This window comes from Microcebus murinus, chromosome 10, assembly GCF_040939455.1.
Source record: "Microcebus murinus isolate Inina chromosome 10, M.murinus_Inina_mat1.0, whole genome shotgun sequence".
Lineage (NCBI taxonomy): Eukaryota > Metazoa > Chordata > Mammalia > Primates > Cheirogaleidae > Microcebus > Microcebus murinus.
This window is the reverse complement of record NC_134113.1, coordinates 78,999,785-79,019,343: the sequence shown is the minus strand read 5'-3', so window position 1 is coordinate 79,019,343 and position 19,559 is coordinate 78,999,785. Positions and strand designations below refer to the sequence as shown.

Sequence of the window (19,559 nt, the reverse complement as noted above, 5' to 3'; positions counted from 1 at the left end):
AGATGGACTTTGTCACAAACTGTTACTGATTCTGAGGGGCTGCTCTGAGACAGCTTTATTACCCGAGAGACTTTTTTATACATAACACGACAACCTTCTTCGTTCACCATGCATTTCCTCCCCTTACCTTCTCATAACCCATTACCACCTCCACACTAGAAGCCCCAAGCCCCAATTCTTTTTTTTTTTTTTTTTTTTTTGAGACAAAGTCTCACTCTGTTGCCCAGGCTAGAGTGCCGTGGCATCAACTTAGCTCACAGCAACCTCAAACTCCTGGGCTCAAGCAATCCTCCTGCCTCAGCGTCCCTCCCTAGTAGCTGGGACTACAAGCATGCACCACCATGCCTGGCTAATTTTTTATATATTTTTAGTTGGCCAATTCATTTCTTTCTATTTATAGTAGAGACGGGGGTCTTGCTCTTGCTCAGGCTGGTCTCGAACTCCTGAGCTCAAACGATCCGCCCATCTTGGCCTCCCAGAGTGCTAGGATTACAGGCATGAGCCACTGCGCCTGGCCCCCAATTCTTTTCTGTAGCTCAGGGAAGACCTCATCTGGCCCTTCTTCTGAGTCTCATATTTTATGAGACTCTCGTGCATATGTGCATAATCCATTTGCATGTCTTTTTTCCTGTTCATCTGTCTAATATCAGTTGATTTTATAAACTCAAGTACTGAACCTTCAGAAGGTAGAGAGAACATTTTATCTCTGCTGCATCACTTTCCCCTCCACTCCCCCACTGCTGCTTTCATGTTCCCCAAGGTCATGTGTGCACCATGACTGAGAGGACATGGGAAAGATCTTATTTGCCTGAGAACATTATGGTCTGGCCCTGGGCACCTCCTCTATGGCAAACGCCCAAGTTCTTGCTTTGCATTGCATCATGGGCATTTATGGATTCTTCACCATCCCCTTCCCCTCGTCCCCAGCTCCAGTGGAGACCTCTGCCTTGCAGTCCCCCGCTGCAGTGATGCTCCTCTACCCTCACCCCTGCAGCCCCAGCTCTGCCATTACACCCTACACGGCCTCTGGCAGCTGGGGTCTCCTTTGCCCCAGCAAGCGGCCTTCCTGGACACCTTTGAGGTGTTTCTAGTGAGAATCCTTTCCTCCGAGTCCTCATAGTTCATGGCATCTTTGCCCCACTCAACTCTGGCACTGCAGACTACACCCACGCCCTGGGCTCCCATCACAGCAGCACCCACCAGCCTTGACTGTCCCACGAGAGCGCTGTACACCAGAGAGCTCATGGCAGGTGCTCTCCAGCTCCAGACCTTTTAGGCAAAGCAACCTTCTCCCATAGGTTTTGGGGAGCATGGTGTTGGGGGAATGGAGAATCATCACTTCCTCCCCTCTTCCATGCTAAAGAAGGTTCCAGAAATGCCAAGCACTCCCTGCCTGGCCAATAATTTTTTTTTTTTTCCAAATAATCCTCTTCTTCCCTTCCTGCTCAATCTCCAGCCTTCTCCTAAATATAAATTGGAGATAAGTGGTAGGGTAAAGGTTGCAGATTCAGTTTTATCATTCGTTAAAAAGTTCCTTAGATGTGTCAAACATGCCTGTTTGGAATTTGAAGATATTGTCCCTCCGTGCTCAGCACTGGGGCCTCGGTGGAGACCACAGTCCCATTTAGCGCCCTGTGTCACTCAGATAAGGTTCACTTACACCTCTAGGTCTCCACAGGTAGCCAACACAAGCCAGTGACTACTTCTTCCTGATTCCAGTGGGAAATGAGAGATTTATTCATGTGAGAAACAACGTACAAAAGATTCAGACTTAGGGAATCCTGAACACTGTTTTCAGAGGGATGAACTGAAAATCTCCATACCAAATGGTGAGACCTCAAGTCTCCACCCCTGAAACAACCAGCAAAGGACCAAGTGTGTGCACAGAGTTTCCCGTAGGTTTCTTTTTTTTTTTTTTTTTTTTTTGAGACAGAGTCTCGCTTTGTTGCCCAGGCTAGAGTGAGTGCCGTGGCATCAGCCTAGCTCACAGCAACCTCAATCTCCTGGGCTCAAGCAATCCTGCTGCCTCAGCCTCCCGAGTAGCTGGGACTACAGGCATACGCCACCATGCCCGGCTAATTTTTTCTATATGTATGTATTAGTTGGCCAATTAATTTCTTTCTATATATAGTAGAGATGAGGTCTCACTCTTGCTCAGGCTAGTTTCGGACTCTTGACCTGGAGCAATCCGCCGCCTCAGCCTCCCAGGGTGCTAGGATTACAGGCATGAGCCACCTCGCCCGGCCCCTATAGGTTTCTTAATGCCTCATTCTTAAATATAATGGGTTAGATTTATATTTAAGATTTATATTACAGATGACAAGATGTATCCTCAAATATTTGAGGAAAGTCTCCTACATGAAAGGCAGAGACACCTCCCACTCCCTCAGCCAAAAAAAACCCCAAAAACAAAAAACCAGAAGCAAAAAGGTGTTGATGAGGTAACGCAGAAAACAAAAAAAAAATGTTTTTTAATTACAGATATACAAGGAAGATATTTCATTCACAAAACAAGAACATGATGCTGTTTTTAAAAAGGATTAATCAAGCTGGGCCTGGTGGCTCATACTTGTACTCCTAGCACTTTGGGAGGCTGAGGCAGGAGGATCATTTGAGGCTAGGAGTTTGAGATTAGCATGGAGAACATAGTGAGACCCTGTCTCTACAAAAAAATTTAAAACTTAGTGTGTTGTGGCAGGCGCCTGTAGTCCCAGCTACTTGGGAGGCTGAGGCAGGAGGATTGCTTGAGCCCAGGAGTTTACGGTTGCAGTGAGCTATGATCATGCCACTGCACTCTATCCCAGGTGACACAGCAGGACCCCATCTCTAAATATATATGTGTGTGTGTAAACAAAAAAGATTAATCAGAAAAATGTTAAAGCTCCTATAAATTAGAAACATGAGGGCTATAATTTTTAAATTCAAGACTCAGGCTGGAAGAAAACATTGATGAAGGGTTCTTTCCACTCAAAAAATTGGACACTGGGAGAGAAAAAAAAATTAAAAATTAAATGATCAATCAAGGAGGTCTAACATCAAACTAACAGGAGTTTAAGAAGAAAAGAAGGGGCCGGGTGTGGTGGCTCAGGCCTGTAATCCTAGCATTCTGGGAGGCCAAGGCGGGCGGATTGCTTCAGGTCAGGAGTTCAAAACCAGCCTGAGCAAGAGAGAGACCCCATCTCTACTATAAATAGAAAGAAATTAATTGGCCAACTAATATATATAGAAAAAATTAGCCGGGCATGGTGCCGCATGCCTGTAATCCCAGCTACTCGGGAGGCTGAGGCAGGAGGATCGCTTGAGCCCAGGAGTTTGAGGTTGCTGTGAGCTAGGCTGACACCACGGCACTCACTCTAGCCTGGGCAACAGAGTGAGACTCTTTCTCAAAAAAAAAAACAAAAAAAAAACAAAAAAAGAAGGAAAGCAGAGAAGGAAAGAAATCATCAACGATATAGGACAAGAAAATTTCCTAGGATGAATGATGACTAAAGACCCATGTCATCAGAAGTTTCCAAAAGTAGCAATAAAAAGAGATCCTGAATAATTTGAAAAATGACAAAGAATAGATTACATGTAAAAAGGATCTGAAATAAGAGTGCCATTGGACTTCTCATTAGTGACACAGGAAACTAGAAAACAGTAAAGCAATTCCTATAAAATTCTGATGAAAAATCATTTCTAACCTAGAAGGTTGTTCACAATCAAATATTAACCTAAAGTGATAGTAGAACAAAAAGCATTTTCATGCATGCAAGGAATCAAAACATTTACCTCTGATGCATTCTTTATCTAAAAACTACGGAGGCCATACAAATGAGGAAGTAAATTAAGAAAGAGGAAACCAGGAGATTCAGAAAACTGGGGACCCAACACAGAGAGAGGATAAAAGATGCCAAGAAGCTTTAGACAGCCCTGCAGCTGGCCCAAAGAGAAATCAGCTCATACTGAAGTGAGAACAAGGACAGTAGCAGAAAGAGTCCACAGGGAAAAAAAGGAACTGACAGATCAACCAGATACATTTGACCTATGCAAAATTATATTGAGAGACTATTAGAGAGTTGGGAAGAATTCACAATAGATACATAGTAAAGTAAGCAAATGAAAGAAAATAACACAGTAATTAACTACAGCAAAAACCAAATATTGTGTTAAGAAAAAAAAAAATGTAACCATAGTACACTCTTTGACCTCCCCGGTTAACTTAAAAAATGCAATTCTAGCCGGGCGAGGTGGCTCACGCCTGTAATCCTAGCACTTTGGGAGGCCGAAGCGGGCGGATTGCTCAAGGTCAGGAGTTCAAAACCAGCCTGAGCAAGACCCTGTCTCTACCAAAAATAGAAATAAATTAATTGACCAACTAAAATATATATATACAAAAAATTAGCCGGGCATGGTGGCGCATGCCTGTAGTCCCAGCTACTGGGGGGGGGCGGGGGGGGGCTGAGGCAGTAGGATCGCTGAGCCCCGGAGATTGAGGTTGCTGTGAGCCAGGCTGACGCCACAGCACTCACTCTAGCCTGGGCAACAAAGTGAGACTCTGTCTCAAAAAAAAAAAAAATGCAATTCTATCTGCTGCTCAAAACCTTCCAGGCACATTCCACTGCACTTAGAATAAATCCCGCACTCTGCCCATGGTTTATGGACCTTTAATGAAGTGGCTCCTGTCCTGTGACTGTTCCCCTCTCTCACACCATACTCCAGGGAGTCTCATTTCCTGCCCCATATGCGTGGGACACTCTTACCTCCAGATCACCCCAGGGGTTTTTCCTGGGTGCTCAGGTGTCAGCTCAAAGCTCACCTTCCCTATGAAGCTGCCCCTGACCAGCCAGTATAAATTAGTACCAGCTTTCCCTCAACTCTGTCACTATAACATCATCCCACTTTATTTTTTTCGTATTGCATCAAACCGATTGAAAATATTTTATGTGTTACTATGTGAGAGTAAATTGTAATAATGTTAGCTAATATTACTTATTAGGTACCAGGCACTTCTATAAATGTTTCACATTTGTCATTTCATTTAATCCTTGCTCCATTCATGAGAGGTGGGTGCTATTATTACCACCGTTTCATAAATAAGAAAACTGAAGCACAGTTAAATAACTTGCTGGAGGTCACTCAATAGCAAAGCCACACACCTGCAGTCCAGCCCCAGTTTGTGCTCATAAGCACCGGGTTATGTGGCCTTTCTCTGCAAGATGCATGACAGCAGCAATATGGCCTCTTCTTCACCCTTGTAGCCTCAAGACCTTGGGCAGTGTCTGATGCTTATGTGACAAGTACTCTTCCAATATTTGTTCAATAAATATGTTACAATAAGGCCGAGTGTGGTGGCTCACGCCTGTAGTAATCCTAGTACTCTGGGAGGCCGAGGCGGGAGGTTCGCTCAAGGTCAGGAGTTCGAAACCAGCCTGAGCAAGAGCGAGACCCCGTCTCTACTAAAAATAGAAAGAAATTAATTGGCCAACTAAAAATATATAGAAAAAATTAGCCGGGCATGGTGGCGCATGCCTGTAGTCCCAGCTACTCCGGAGGCTGAGGCAGGAGGATCGCTTGAGCCCAGGAGTTTGAGGTTGCTGTGAGCTAGGCTAATGCCACGGCACTCACTCTAGCCTGGGCAACAAAGCGAGACTCTGTCTCAATAAATAAATAAATGAATAAATAAATAAATAAATGTGTTACAATAAGGCTGGGCGCGGTGGCTCATGCCTGTAATTCTAGCACTCTGGGAGACTGAGGCAGGAGGATCGCTCAAGGTCAGGAGTTCAAAACCAGCCTGAGTAAGAGCAAGACCCCGTCTCTACTAAAAATAGAAAGAAATTAATTGGCCAACTAAAAAAATATAGAAAAAATTAGCCGGGCATGGTGGCACATGCCTGTAGTCCCAGTTACTCAGGAGGCTGAGGCAGGAGGATTGTTTGAGCCAGGAGTTTGAGGTTGCTGTGAGCTAGGCTGACACAATAGCACTCTAGCCCGGCAACAGAGTGAGACTCTGTCTCAATAAATAAATAAAAAAATAAATGTGTTACAATAATCTGAGGTAATCATCCCAAGGCAAAAGAAAAGAAGAAAACTTTCCTCCTTTGCTATTCCTCCTGCAACTTGCCACATCTCAGGGTTGTTTACCTTTTGGCACCAGCTGCTCTGGTTCTTCTAGTTTTAGGGTCTCTTGACCAAGAAAGATATTTCTGTCTTCTCTACCTACTTTGGGTCCTTTTGTGGCTCCATAACATTATTCTCTCTCTTTCTTCCTGTCTCTCCCAGTCTCTCCCTTTCTCCCTCTTTAATTAGGTTACTGCTGTATTGGCACTTGCATGCTGCCCAGGGACTGCAGGACACGACGGCCCCACCCTGGTCTGTGCCCAGAGTGAAATGGGTGTGGCAGTGATTGATCCATGCACCAAGTGGATCCAGTGATTTGCCTACAGGACATCCAGAAGAGGCACTGACAGAGTGGTGTGGGCAAGGCCCCTCCTCGCTGGCTCTTTCGTCCAGAGAGGAATCCAGGGTGCAAGCATGTAGAACAAGATGATTTGTTCCCAAGTCATGGGAGGAGGGAACAGCATTCCAGAGAGGGTCCGAGAGATGACCAGAGAGCTCAGAAGGCCAGGAGAGAGAGCTCTCTGAGAGTGGAGCCATGTGCTTCCATTTGTAGGATCAAAGCACCTGATACAAAACTCCATCAAAACCACCTCATTCTGGCCAGGCGCAGTGGCTCACACCTGTAATCCTAGCATTGTAGGAGCACACTGTCCTGAGGGTGAGTTTACTAACTTTAGCATCTTTTACAACAATCTACGGAGTCTGAGAATTTCTCAGATCATCAAGTACTGGCTCCTTTTTGGCTTAACAGTTCTTTCCTCAAGTTATCTCTTCCCTCTGGCACTTTACTGTACACAGCGAGAGGAAACCAGGCTTTGATACTTTACTTGGAAATCTCAGCTGAATATCCAAGTTCATCCCTTACAAGTTCTGCTTTCCATCTAACTGTAAGACACAATTCCACTAAGTTTATCCCACCATATAATGAGGGTTCTTCTCCCTCCAATTTCCCTCACCAGCATGGTGCTTTGAATACCCACGCTCTTCCCAACCTCTAAGATGATTTAGATATTCTCTAAGATAATAAACATTTTCTCTGCCATGCTCCTCACTTCCTCTCCAAGTTCCCACCAACAGTGCCTTTAACGTGCCTATTTCTACTAGCAGCCTTTTAAAGGCAAGCCAGGCTTTTCCTCTCATGTTCTTCAAAACTTTTCCATCCACTGCCCAATGCTCAATTCCAAAGCCACTTCCACATTCTTTAGGTATTTATTGCGACAGCACCTCCTTTCCAGCTACCAAAATCTCTATTCGTTTTCTGTTGCTCTTGTAATAAATTACCACAGACTACATGGCTTGAAGCAACACAAACTTATTATCTTACAGTTTTCTGGGGGTCAGGAGTTCTAAATCAACGTGTCTGCTGGGCTGCAACCTTCTGGAGGCTCCAGAGTGAGAATCTGTTTCCTTGCCTTTTCCAGTTTCTAGAAGCCACCTGCTTTCCCTGGCGCATGGCCCCTTCGTCTTCAGAGCAAGCAGAGCAGCTCTTTAAATCTCAATCTCAGTCTCTCTGTCTCTCTTCTCTTTCACTCACACACATACACGCCCCTCTCCTCCCATTGTCACATCTCCTCCTCTGATTAGGGCTCTCCTGCCTCCCACTCACGGGGACCCTAGTGATTACATTGGCCCACCCAGATCATCGAGGATAGTCTCCCCATCGCAAGATCTGTAACTTAATCACACCTGCAAAATCCCTTTTACCATGAAAGTTTCTGGGCATTAGGCTGGGGACATCTTTGGGGGCCTTTATTCAGCCTGCCACACTCACCGACCACCCATTTCTGGCCAGCCATCGGACCCCCTATGGTTGCACAGTGGTAAAAAGCAGGACATGCTCCCTGCCTTCAAGAAATGTACAGTCTAGCAGGAGAGTCAGACATCACTTCCCAGATGACACAAATAATCACCCTAATAAATAACTGTAAGTTGAGATGAGTGCCCTGAAGGAGTGGGGACCTCAGGACTGGCGAGGTCTCTCCGAGGAGGCTGCCTCTATCTGAGGCTGGAGCGGTGATCGGGTGCTGCCGGGTGGGGGTGGGCAGCAGACCTTCCGGGCAGAGGCATCGGGAAGTGCAAAGCCCTGAAGAAAAAGAATCTAGGGGATCAGGGAGGCAGAAGCAGCAGCACCAAGATGAGGCTGCAGAGGTGAGAAGAACCAGATCCCTCGAGAACTTCTAGAGCATGGTAGGGACTTTGGGTTTTATTCAAAGCATAATAGGAAGGGGATGTGGAGTTTTTAAAGCAGGTGAGTGATGTGATCCTTCTGCTCTGCAAAACAGATTGGGGCTGGGGGCTGGGGGGAAGCAAAAATGGAAATCTATATACCCAGTGAAAAGAAGACAGTGGCCTAAACTGGGCACATGGTAGTTAAAATAGAGTGAAGCATACAGATGTAGGATATATCTTAGACTGAAAATAACTCACACGACTTGGTGGGATTTTGTGTGTGATTCAAAGGTCCAGGATATAGGCTGGGCGCGGTGGCTCACGCCTGTAATCCTAGCACTCTGGGAGGCCAAGGTGGGAGGATTGCTCGAGGTCAGGAGTTCGAAACCAGCCTGAGCAAGAGTGAGACCTTGTCTCTACTATAAATAGAAAGAAATTAATTGGCCAACTAAAAATATATAGAAAAGATTAGCCGGGCATGGTGGCGCGTGCCTGTAGTCCCAGCTACTCGGGAGGCTGAGGCAGCAGGATTGCTTGAGCCCAGGAGTTTGGGGTTGCTGTGAGCTAGGCTGATGCCACGGCACTCACTCTAGCCTGGGCAACAAAGCGAGACTCTGTCTCAATAAAAAAAAAAAAAAAAAAAAAAGGTCCAGGGCACGGCCCTAGTTGTAGATGGCATATGAGGAATGCAGCAAGTGAATGGAAACAAGAGATTAAGGGGGCAGAGAAAATTTCTTTCTATTTATAGTAGAGACAAGGTCTCACTCTTGCTCAGGCTGGTTTCGAACTCCTGACCTCGAGCAATCCTCCCACCTTGGCCTCCCAGAGTGCTAGGATTACAGGCGTGAGCCACCGCGCCCAGCCTATATCCTGGACCTTTGAATCACACACAAAATCCCACCAAGTCGTGTGAGTTATTTTCAGTCTAAGATATATCCTACATCTGTATGCTTCACTCTATTTTAACTACCATGTGCCCAGTTTAGGCCACTGTCTTCTTTTCACTGGGTATATAGATTTCCATTTTTGCTTCCCCCCAGCCCCCAGCCCCAATCTGTTTTGCAGAGCAGAAGGATCACATCACTCACCTGCTTTAAAAACTCCACATCCCCTTCCTATTATGCTTTGAATAAAACCCAAAGTCCCTACCATGCTCTAGAAGTTCTCGAGGGATCTGGTTCTTCTCACCTCTGCAGCCTCATCTTGGTGCTGCTGCTTCTGCCTCCCTGATCCCCTAGATTCTTTTTCTTCAGGGCTTTGCACTTCCCGATGCCTCTGCCCGGAAGGTCTGCTGCCCACCCCCACCCGGCAGCACCCGATCACCGCTCCAGCCTCAGATAGGCTGGAGCGGTGTCAGGAAGGGAAATGGGCCACCCACATGCACCTTAAAATAATATGAGAAAAGAGCATTTGGGAGGGAAGAGAGAATGAGGAGGGAGGCGCTGAAATCTGCAGTGGATAATGGAAGGCAGAAGGACCAGATGTCTCCCAGTGATGGTCACAGGAAGAGAGAGCAGAGCCCCACGGTGTGAGCAGCAGAGACGGGGTGCTACACGAGGGGTCTCAGCTGGAAACAGCACTGGGCAGGGTGCAGGAGACTGGGCCCCTCCAGCCCTGGTGAGGGGGTAGAGAAAATGAGCAGCATCCACATTAGAGGATGGCAGACAGACGACCTCGCCTACCGCCAGGAGGAGCAGGAAACACGCGGGGAAGGTGACGGGGAGTGTGTGGACAGATGTGGGCGGGAGGTCGTAATGGGGGTTCAGTCAGGAGAGAAAAGGCAGAGCATCAAGAGAGGGGAGGTGAGGGGGGCGGTGTGGAAACAGCGACACGGTGAAGGTACCCAACCGTTCACTCCCTGGAGGACGGTGGGTGCTCAGGCCTCCCTGCACTTACCAGTGGGCGGGAAGGAAGCCTGGCTTGCTTTTCCTTGGTCTTCTGTGGTAAGGGAAGGAGTGAGTCTGGGTCCAGGAGTCTGAGGTTGGGTAAAAGTGCTCTCACTTCCTTGTTCATCTGGTAGCCTTTCATGGCTCTGTTCAACCATCACCTCCCAATAAAGCCCTTCCTGATTTCTCTTTCTAGACTTTTCTGTGCACACACTTCCATTGTAGCACCTAATATACATGCTTTATTGCACCTGCAAATTTTTACATGTCTCTCTCCCTGAATACAGTTTTTTCTCAAGGGTAAGAATAATGCTTGAATTATTTCTGTTCTGCTATTACCTACTGCAAAGGCTGATGGCTGTAGTAGGAGCTACATAAATGTTCAACTAAATAAAACTTAAATCAGGCCGGGCGAGGTGGCTCACGCCTGTAATCCTAGCTCTCTGGGAGGCCGAGGCGGGCGGATTGCTCAAGGTCAGGAGTTCAAAACCAGCCTGAGCAAGAGCGAGACCCCGTCTCTACTATAAATAGAAAGAAACTAATTGGCCAACTGATATATATAAAAAAAAAAAAAAAAATTAGCCGGGCATGGTGGCACATGCCTGTAGTCCCAGCTACTCGGGAGGCTGAGACAGAAGGATCGCTCGAGCCCAGGAGTTTGAGGTTGCTGTGAGCTAGGCTGACGCCACGGCACTCACTCTAGCCTGGGTAACAAAGCGAGACTCTGTCTCAAAAAAAAAAAAAAAAAACTTAAATCAACAGTTGTTTGCTGGTCATTATTGTACTATATAAGTGATAGATTTGAAGAGTTTATACACTCTTAATATAATCACTACTGTGAAGTTTGGTGTACACATTACATTTAACTTACTTTCTTAATAGATACTTTTCAGTTAGTTATATTTAAATACAACAGTTCGGAAATATCATCGAAAATACATCCCTGGTCTTAACTAAACTTTGCTGAGATACCAGGATTTCAGATTTTTTTGATAATTGCTCTAGGGCCAAGTTCATTTCACTACAACGTCTTTCCTTTTTCTTTTTAAATCTCAACTTTGATTATAATAAACTCACATGTGTCAAAAATCAAACAGTATAGAAATGTATACAGTGAAAAAGCTCATGGTGACCTTCCTCTTACCTATATCCAGAGAGCTTGCTGGCTCTTCCCGCCTCTCCCACTCTTTTCTTTTAATCTCATTTTTCTTTACACCTGATGACTCAGGTGGGTGACTTCCAACCTTTGTTATTGCAAACAATGCTGCAATAAATACTCTTATTCATGTGTCATTTCACGTATGTGCAAGCAAATACTAGGCACTTCTAATTAAACTAAGTATTAACAATGATGTTGAATCACTAAATCTATCTCAAACTGCGTGGTCAATTTCCCGTGGTCATAAATGATTCCTCATTTCAAGCTTCGAAGTGTCGTCCTTTAACATCAAGTGGTAGACTGACGTGTTACTGTACATAATGTCCTAAGAACATTGGTCAAGAGAATAGAAGGTGCCAGTTAACCAGTAGATACAACATTAATGAGATACGCATGCATTCAGTTACAAAGGGGCATAAACCTTATTGACATCCTATATCTATATATTTACTGACATCCTATATCTATATGTTTACTGAACTACAGACATTACTAATAAAATATTTGCTCATATGTTATTGCATTTTAAAAATGCCAGTTTAGGTAATAATACCATGCTTTATGACCAAGTAATGAAAGCATATATAATATTATATGATATTTTTTAAAAAATAAACATAAAGACCCACAGCAAACTATCAGCGTAGCTAAGCATGAATGGTTGTTCTGTATAACCGAAAAAAAAAAAAGGGGAATTAAGTTAATTATTCAGTAGACTTTTGAAAGTGAAAATAGAAGGTGGCAGAACTGTCCACAGGGAATTTGAGAAGTCCTGTTTCTTTAGGTAGTTAAATGGAATCGAACTGAAAGCAAGAAAAATAAATTCAGAAGAACAATCCTTCTTTGGCAGAAGTAAAAGCCCCAAATGACCTAATAGATTTTTTCTTTCAAAATTCTAGGATTCATCCAACACTGCCTCTAAGTGTCTCTTTTGTTGGATTTGTTTGTCAGTGTTATGCATTAATTAGTTTGCTTAAAAACTGCATTGTTTGCAACAAAGAAAAACATGTTAAACAGTATCAGAATTGGTTAACATTCCCAGACTCATGACTTTCTTCTACATTCTAAGTCAATTCCAGGGCGTTTCCCTTTAGATACTGCCTAAAGCTGAAAACAGCAGTGATTGAACAGACTGGCATTGCTGGGCTCGTTCATTATGATTTTTGTGGTGTACAGTTTATATCACTACGCAGTATCTTTTTGTATGAATTTTCTTACAACCTATTTACAATGTATTACAGCTTTGCTACTAAAAATCTATAAAAAAAAAAAAAAACAACAACCAAAAGTAGCAGCCGTATGAGTTTGGCAATAAGCATGAAGACATGTAAATACTGTTTTCTGTGTTTTTACAATCCTCTGTCTTTTGGGAGTCAATTAAAGCTTTGACTCCAAAGAAATCCGGATGTGGAAAGATGTATGTACTGTTCAAAACCAGAGAAGTATAAAACGGAATCAATTAATCTGGATCTTATAAATCTAAAAATAGGCACTTGATTTAACTCAACTAGTAAAGTACCAAGTAAAGTACCAAGGAGGGCGCAAGGTTCATGACAGGGTGGAGGAAAAGGTGAGTGCAGAGGAATTACAGCATCAATCAGTACCTTATTTCCCGACTTCAAAACGTAACCCTATTCCCCTCCACCCACATTTCATTCCACTGCAGGAACACAGTCATTGTTCTCAAAAAGTGCCTGGAGAGTGAGCTGCAGGGTGAGCAGTGTGGTGCAGAGTACAGAAAGGGCACAGAGGGAGTTGGAAAACAATAAATACAAATGCAAGAACTCATTTTGAGGAAGCGCAAATTCTCCAGTATGACAAGAGGAATGCATATACATAGAAGAGTTGTAGGAGAATATATAAGAAAAAGGTCTCATGCGCAAAGCTAAATTCAGAAGACAGTGGGGAAGTCACAAATTTTGAGTAGGGGAGTGACATATCAAAATCACACTTAAAGAAAATTAAGCTTCAGGCCAGTTGGGAGGCTTCTGGAATGATCTGAACAAGAAGCAGTAAAAGCATAAACCAGTACATGGGCAATGAGAAAGAGACCATACAGATTTTGAGACAGTAAAATCCACAGGGTATGGTACCTGACTGAATATGAGGAATAAGAGAACAAGAAGTAAAAGATGGCTGGATTTAGGTCCAACACACACCCTTGCTACCATCAGCTGTGGCTGAGGCAGTGTCACCTGGTTAGAACATGGCCATCTCGCCTGCCCCTTTGACAGGCACCACAGGTAGAGGAACTTATCTAACTGGAAGGCTGAGCACACCAAACTACTACACTCAGCTCCAAAATTACAAGTTAAGCCTAAGAGAACACCCCCCCCCACACACACACACACACTTCAAAACTAGCTTAAGATCAAAGAAATCAGGATGCATATTCTGTGAATCCAGTTCTATTCTGTGACTATACACCTTAGATCTCTATGAGATAAAACATAAAGAAGAAACTGACAACTTATGTGCTGGATCAAAAACAAAGAAATGATTTGTCGCCTTTCTCTCTGGACTAAAGGCAGGTGATTGGGGCTTATTTTCAATATTCAAAAGGCAGTGTGAACCTACTGCTTATATATTTTCATATTGAAGCCGATTGTAAAGGCAAGAGCTGATAGCTCTCTGCTGCTCTGAATAACTAGATCATTACAGTATTTTCTACCTGTCTTCCATGCTATATGAACTCTATTTTCCTGGTTTTCATAACCAACAATCCAAAAAACATGGAATGCCTGAGTAATGTGTTATGCTTCCCCATGTAGACTTTCTAGGTTTTTTTTTTTTTTTTTTTTTTTTTTTTTGAGACAAGGTCTCGTTCTGTCACCCAGACTGGAGCACAGTGGCATCATTATAGCTCACTGCAACCTCAAACTCCTGGGCTCAAGTGATCCTCCTGCCTCAGCCTCCTGAGTAGCTGGCCTACAGCCACATGCCATCATACTCGGCTAATTTTTTGTAGAGCCAGTATCTCGCTCAAGCTTGTCTTAAACTCCTGGCCTCAAGCAGTCCTCCAGCTTTAGCCTCCCAAAGTGTTAAAATTACAGGCATAAGCCACTGTGCCATGCTGTAGCTCTTTTAACGCTACCTTTTATCTTCAATGTTCAAAGAAACATTTAGTATGACTTCAAATTCCTGAACTAACATCTAGTCCTAAAGTCAAAACAATACGACTTGGTATCTGAATCAGCTAAAATGAAACAAAATGCACTTGGCAAAATCACCCTTTTATGCAGGGGTGTAATGCTAACAACTGCCCAGTGATTATCCTTTGCAAATCTAGCCTTGGCCTCCTGCCAGAATGGTCCCAAACTGCATCTCAACCATGTCTCTTGATCAGTCATGTAAGAGACATCTGTGGAATATGGAGTCTAGAACATCCCAACAGGTGCTACTTCTGTCTAGATTTATATGAAGTCAGATAGAATTTGAACATGTTCTAGGCTTTGTCAGGCTTCCTAAGCCAATATCCATCTACAGTCAAAATAGCAAAAACATTTCTCACACAAGAGATAGACTCTAGATGCAACTGATCAAATATTCAAATCTACACATCACAATAAAGAACTCATATATGAATTGGTCCTTTTTAGATTAAATGTAAGACTATCTTTTTTTCTTTTTTTGATTATTCTTCATCTATTGAGTTTAGGGGATGTAAGACTATTTTTTAATGGAACCAGCAGGGTTTTACAAGGTTTCACAATTTTTCATTCACAAAGAACCAAATGTTTTTCAGTATGACCTCAAATTATTGCTTGTTGTAACATAATTTCCTCTATTTTGTTCTTGTCTTCCCCTTTTCTATTCTTCTTGACCATTTTCCTATAGTTTTGGAGTACAGCTGTCTCTTTCAGATTTTCTTTTTCCCATTAGTCACTGAGCACAAGAAAAATGTTTTGCAAAATAAGGTTTCCCCACAAAAAAGGCATGGCCAACATGGCAATAGAAAAAACTTTTATGTGACATGCTATGCTGTATTAATAAAGCGATCTCACTTCTATGCTATTTTAAGGATATGAGTACTCGGTTGGATTTAAGAGGACTGATTATAAGCATAAGGGAAAGTCATGCTTGAACCTGGTGTTATAGAAAAGCCTGACCCCCTGCTTTGGCTTTGCATTCACCATAGATGTTGTGAATCACAGACAAGGTCTTACGATGAAACTGTTTACAAATATTTGCAAAAGTTACCTTTGTGAACCAGAGCATCCCAAATGCTTAATTTTGAAACATTTTAAATATCTGAGTGGCACCTCACTGTTATGTCTCAGCTGACATACACAGAATCCCATTTTAGTGGCTTCAGCCCAGTAGTTAAATGGGCTACAGAGGCTCAGGAAAGGCTATCAGTGGGAACGTTCACCATATGTCATGTTAAATGTTTAGAGCATTTGGACAGCTGTTAAGAGGACAAAGTTACAACACAAAGGCTGCCATATCTATGACTGTAAAATGAGCCACAGTTTCTTCCTGTGTTCAAAAAGAATGATAGCATCATATAGAATGTAGAAGATACCTGGGATGATGATGTCTATCATGGAATGTCCCAGATTCTCACTCTCCCATAAGGTAACCAAACCCCCTGGAGTGTAAGGTTGAACATTCCACTAGTTTCCCTGGAGTAGCATCTGTTATTTAAAGGCATTGTGGTTACCTAGCCTAAAGGGCAACAGAGAAAGTTCTTTTCCAGCTTCCTATACCAATTAGGAGGCAGTTCAAAGAAGTGAGCAACCTGAAACCCCAAAAGACATAACCAATCCAAACATTTGGGATGGTCACAGTTTAAAAACAATCTTTCATTTGTGCACAGAAATAATTTACTCATAAGCCTGGCCTCTCAGTTAGGTTAATAACACTATTATCAGCTTTGCAGCTGTTCAGTTACCTTGCTTTATTTCTAGATATGAGAGACAAGGAACAAAACCTGTAATTATGAGTACAACTGGGATGTCGACCTAAAGGAAAAGGCTGAGGCAAAATTAATATAAGTAGAGAGTTTATTTGGGCCAAATTTCAAGACTTCCCCCTTGGATTCCAATTGCCCTGCTCAGATTAGCTGCAGTTAACAAGTGGGTTTCAAAGGAAAAAAGAGGTAGTTCCTAAAATGCATACAAAGAATTTACATTAAAATAGCATAAGGTATAGATTTGCAACACATTGTTCTTTGTATCACAAATTCCAGGAACAAAGAGAAAAAAGGTTCCGAGGAAGCAGGTCAGGATCAAAATGCCTTTGAGTAATTGCTCCCAGCATTGGGTGTGGGGACATGACCGAAGTCCCATACTCAGGTCTTTCTGAGTAAATTTTGTATACCTCACATAGCTTGCACGGCTCTGACCTATTTTTCTTTTCTTAGGGAGTTGCACAGCTACTGAAGGAAACCATAACTTAGTCTTAACTCTTATCATATATCTTTTATGAGCGAATGACTGTTTTCAACTTCCTTTCATAATAAGGTTTGAAACCCATTTCAAACAATTAGACCCACCCGGGTTCTAAAGAGCTGATGAGCAAGAGACATTCTCCCATACAAATAAAAAATTTACCGAACTGTCTTTCCTTTCTCTGTGTAGTTCTGAAACCAAATGAAGTTACTCATAACAGAAACTCACCAAATGAAGTGTTGGTCCAAACTAAATTCTTGCCCCGCCCACCTCCATTTCCTTTTTTCTCACCCCTACCCTTTTGTTAGGCAAGCTTAACTAACTTTGCATTTCTGAGTCTAGCCTGAGGGGCCACATCCTGTGTGTGGAATGTAAACCCCTCTCTCAGCAGGCCTCCGATCTGTCCCCAACAGAGACTGATAGCCCTCTGCCCTTGCTTCACTTAGCCTAGGCCACAGACGTTGAGTTCTCCTGCCTCCATGCCTTTCAGATATGTGCCTCTTTTAAAATCTCCTTAACTCATTAAGTCATAATATGCACTTACCATTTTTATACACATGCTATTCAGTTACCCATTCTGTGTGTTTGTCCAGCTTAAAATAGAACCTCCCAGTCAAGACTCAAGTCTGGGGAATTCGCTGAGGACAAAGGCAATCATGATGCCACGTGCAAACAACGTTTTGGTTTTTTTAAAAAAATATAAAGATTATGACAGCAATACATATATAAAAGATAAGTAAAACAGTTTTTAAATAATAAAATCAACATAAAGGAACCTCCCATACTCCTTAGATCACAACTGGATTACAATTATTTCTTTCTTCATCTTAAAAAACACCAAAAAAAAAAAACCCAAAATGAGACTACTTGCAGATACCTTCTAGTTTCGCACGTTATACAATAAAAGTACCTTGTAAAAAGGGATAGGGGTTTGGGGGCTCATGTTGAAAAACACCCACAAACCTACAAAAATGCATAATCAACCACAACTTCACATGGAGCAGGGAAAAGCTGGACTGTTGACTCTCCTAATTTGCTCCTTTAACTCACTAACGCTATATACTTAACCACAGTGTATTTTTCATCTAGAATTAAGCAGGCATGAGCAAGCCAGAAACAAAACATCTAACTACAGAAGAAAGGTTGCTAAATGTTTCACCGTGGTGCATTTGTACGATCTCTAATACAAAACCGCATGGTTTCCACTCGGTTCCTGTTTACATGCAGTGGAAATTTTCATTTTATGGAGAAGACGCCATGTACACGTTATTTCTTCTAAACGAAACGGCGGTCTGGGCCGGGGGGCTGTGGGATCAAGGCAGCCGAGAAGCCCGCTCCGTCTCCCTCCCGCGGAACTTTGAAACGTGGCTTCATGTCTCCCCAAAGTTCAGGCTGCATCACGGGAATCTCCTCGTTCCAAGACGTTAGCTGGCAGGGCGACCTGCCCGCCCTTCCCGTTCCCTGGAAAAAGCTGCTCTTCGCGTTTTAATGTCCTTGCAGTTTTCCGGTGTGCGAGACCAGGGAAACAAAACACAACGGTGTGTATACACCTCCACACCCCAAAACTCCGGGAGTAACGGGCAGCTAGGCTAATTACCCCTGATCAGCATAAGAATACGAGCCAGTAAGGTGCTTCCCAGGTTTAAGAAATGAATGGCCTAGGGCGTCTACGATTTGTAATTCCAAGGAGCTTTAATTTCCACAAGAAACAAAGTAAGATGAGCCTCTGACTTCCACCAGCCACGCGCATTTTCTCTCCCCTCTCCCACCCGGGTCCGCTATTCCGGCAGCTCCCTTCCTGCACGACTCGCACCCTGCCAGGCACCCCGCTCTCAGCCGGGGACACCCCCAGACCGCCCCTTCAAAACCCACCACCACCTCCGGTGCGCCAGAGAAACGGAGACAAGCCCCCTCTTCCTCTGCAAACTCCGACGCACGCAGGAGAGGGAGCTGCGGGCAGCCTTTCATCTCCGCTCCCGCAGGCAGCTGCGACAAAGCCCGAGGAGGCTCATCCCGCCAGCCGGGGTGCAACCGCGGTCTGAACCGCGCGGAAGGTCCCGACCAAGCGCGACGGAGAAAGAAGGTGTCGCGAACGACCGCGGGGAAGCCAGCCGCGGTGGTCCCTCCTTCTGCCCCTTCCTGCCAAGCGTGCAATCGCTGGCTCGAGTCCTACACACATTTTTTTTTTTTTTTTGCAAAACAGAGACGAAAGCATAAGCCGTTACCTTCATTGTTCTGCTGGCCGAGAGGGCTGCGGGCGCGGAGCTGAGCGGCGGGCACCTCCGGGGGGTGCGGGCGCGGCGCGGGCGCGCGGCGGGAGGGGAAGTGGCCCGGGGGCGGCGGCCGCACGTGGCGGGCTGGGCAGCGGCGATGCCGGGCTCCGGGCGGATTGCATCAGCAGGAAGACTCGGCGGCTCTGCTTCCCCCGGACCGCCCCCCGACGGTGGAGGCTCCGCCAGCTCCGAAACGCAGACCCTGCGCCCAGCCCCGGCCTCGCTCGCCGCTCACTCAGGGTTGCAAGCCAGTGACCACGCGTCACCCCCGAACGAGTGCTGTGAATGCGTGTCCGAATGCGGGGACACCGCGTGTCGTTTATGCGGGGACGTCGAGGAGGAGGAGGAGGAGGGAAGAAACAGGTCATAGATGAGATTGGATTGCCATTCCCTCATCACTGTCTTTACCAGCCCTGGACGCCTGCCCACCTCACTTGCCCCCTGTCCCCAGAGTAACTTTCCTGAAGGTTGATAGGACCGCAACACAACCTTGCTCAAAATTATACGGTGGATCCCTGTCGACTTCAGCAGAACGTTTGAAATGTACTTTCTGAATAGTAAAAACATGTGCCCAGTT

At 44.5% G+C, this 19,559-nt stretch overlaps 1 protein-coding gene across 1 annotated transcript in view; it reads right to left on the bottom strand.

The window, feature by feature from the left end:
• BCAT1 (branched chain amino acid transaminase 1) overlaps positions 1-19,022 on the bottom strand; it is a 113,683-nt gene extending 94,661 nt beyond the window's left edge. Inside the window, exon 1 of the mRNA XM_076007569.1 lies at positions 18,935-19,022. Within this exon, the coding sequence (XP_075863684.1) occupies positions 18,935-18,940 (6 nt within the window). The 5' untranslated portion in view covers positions 18,941-19,022. The remainder of the gene's footprint in view (positions 1-18,934) is intronic.
• Between the last annotated feature and the right edge of the window lie 537 nt (positions 19,023-19,559).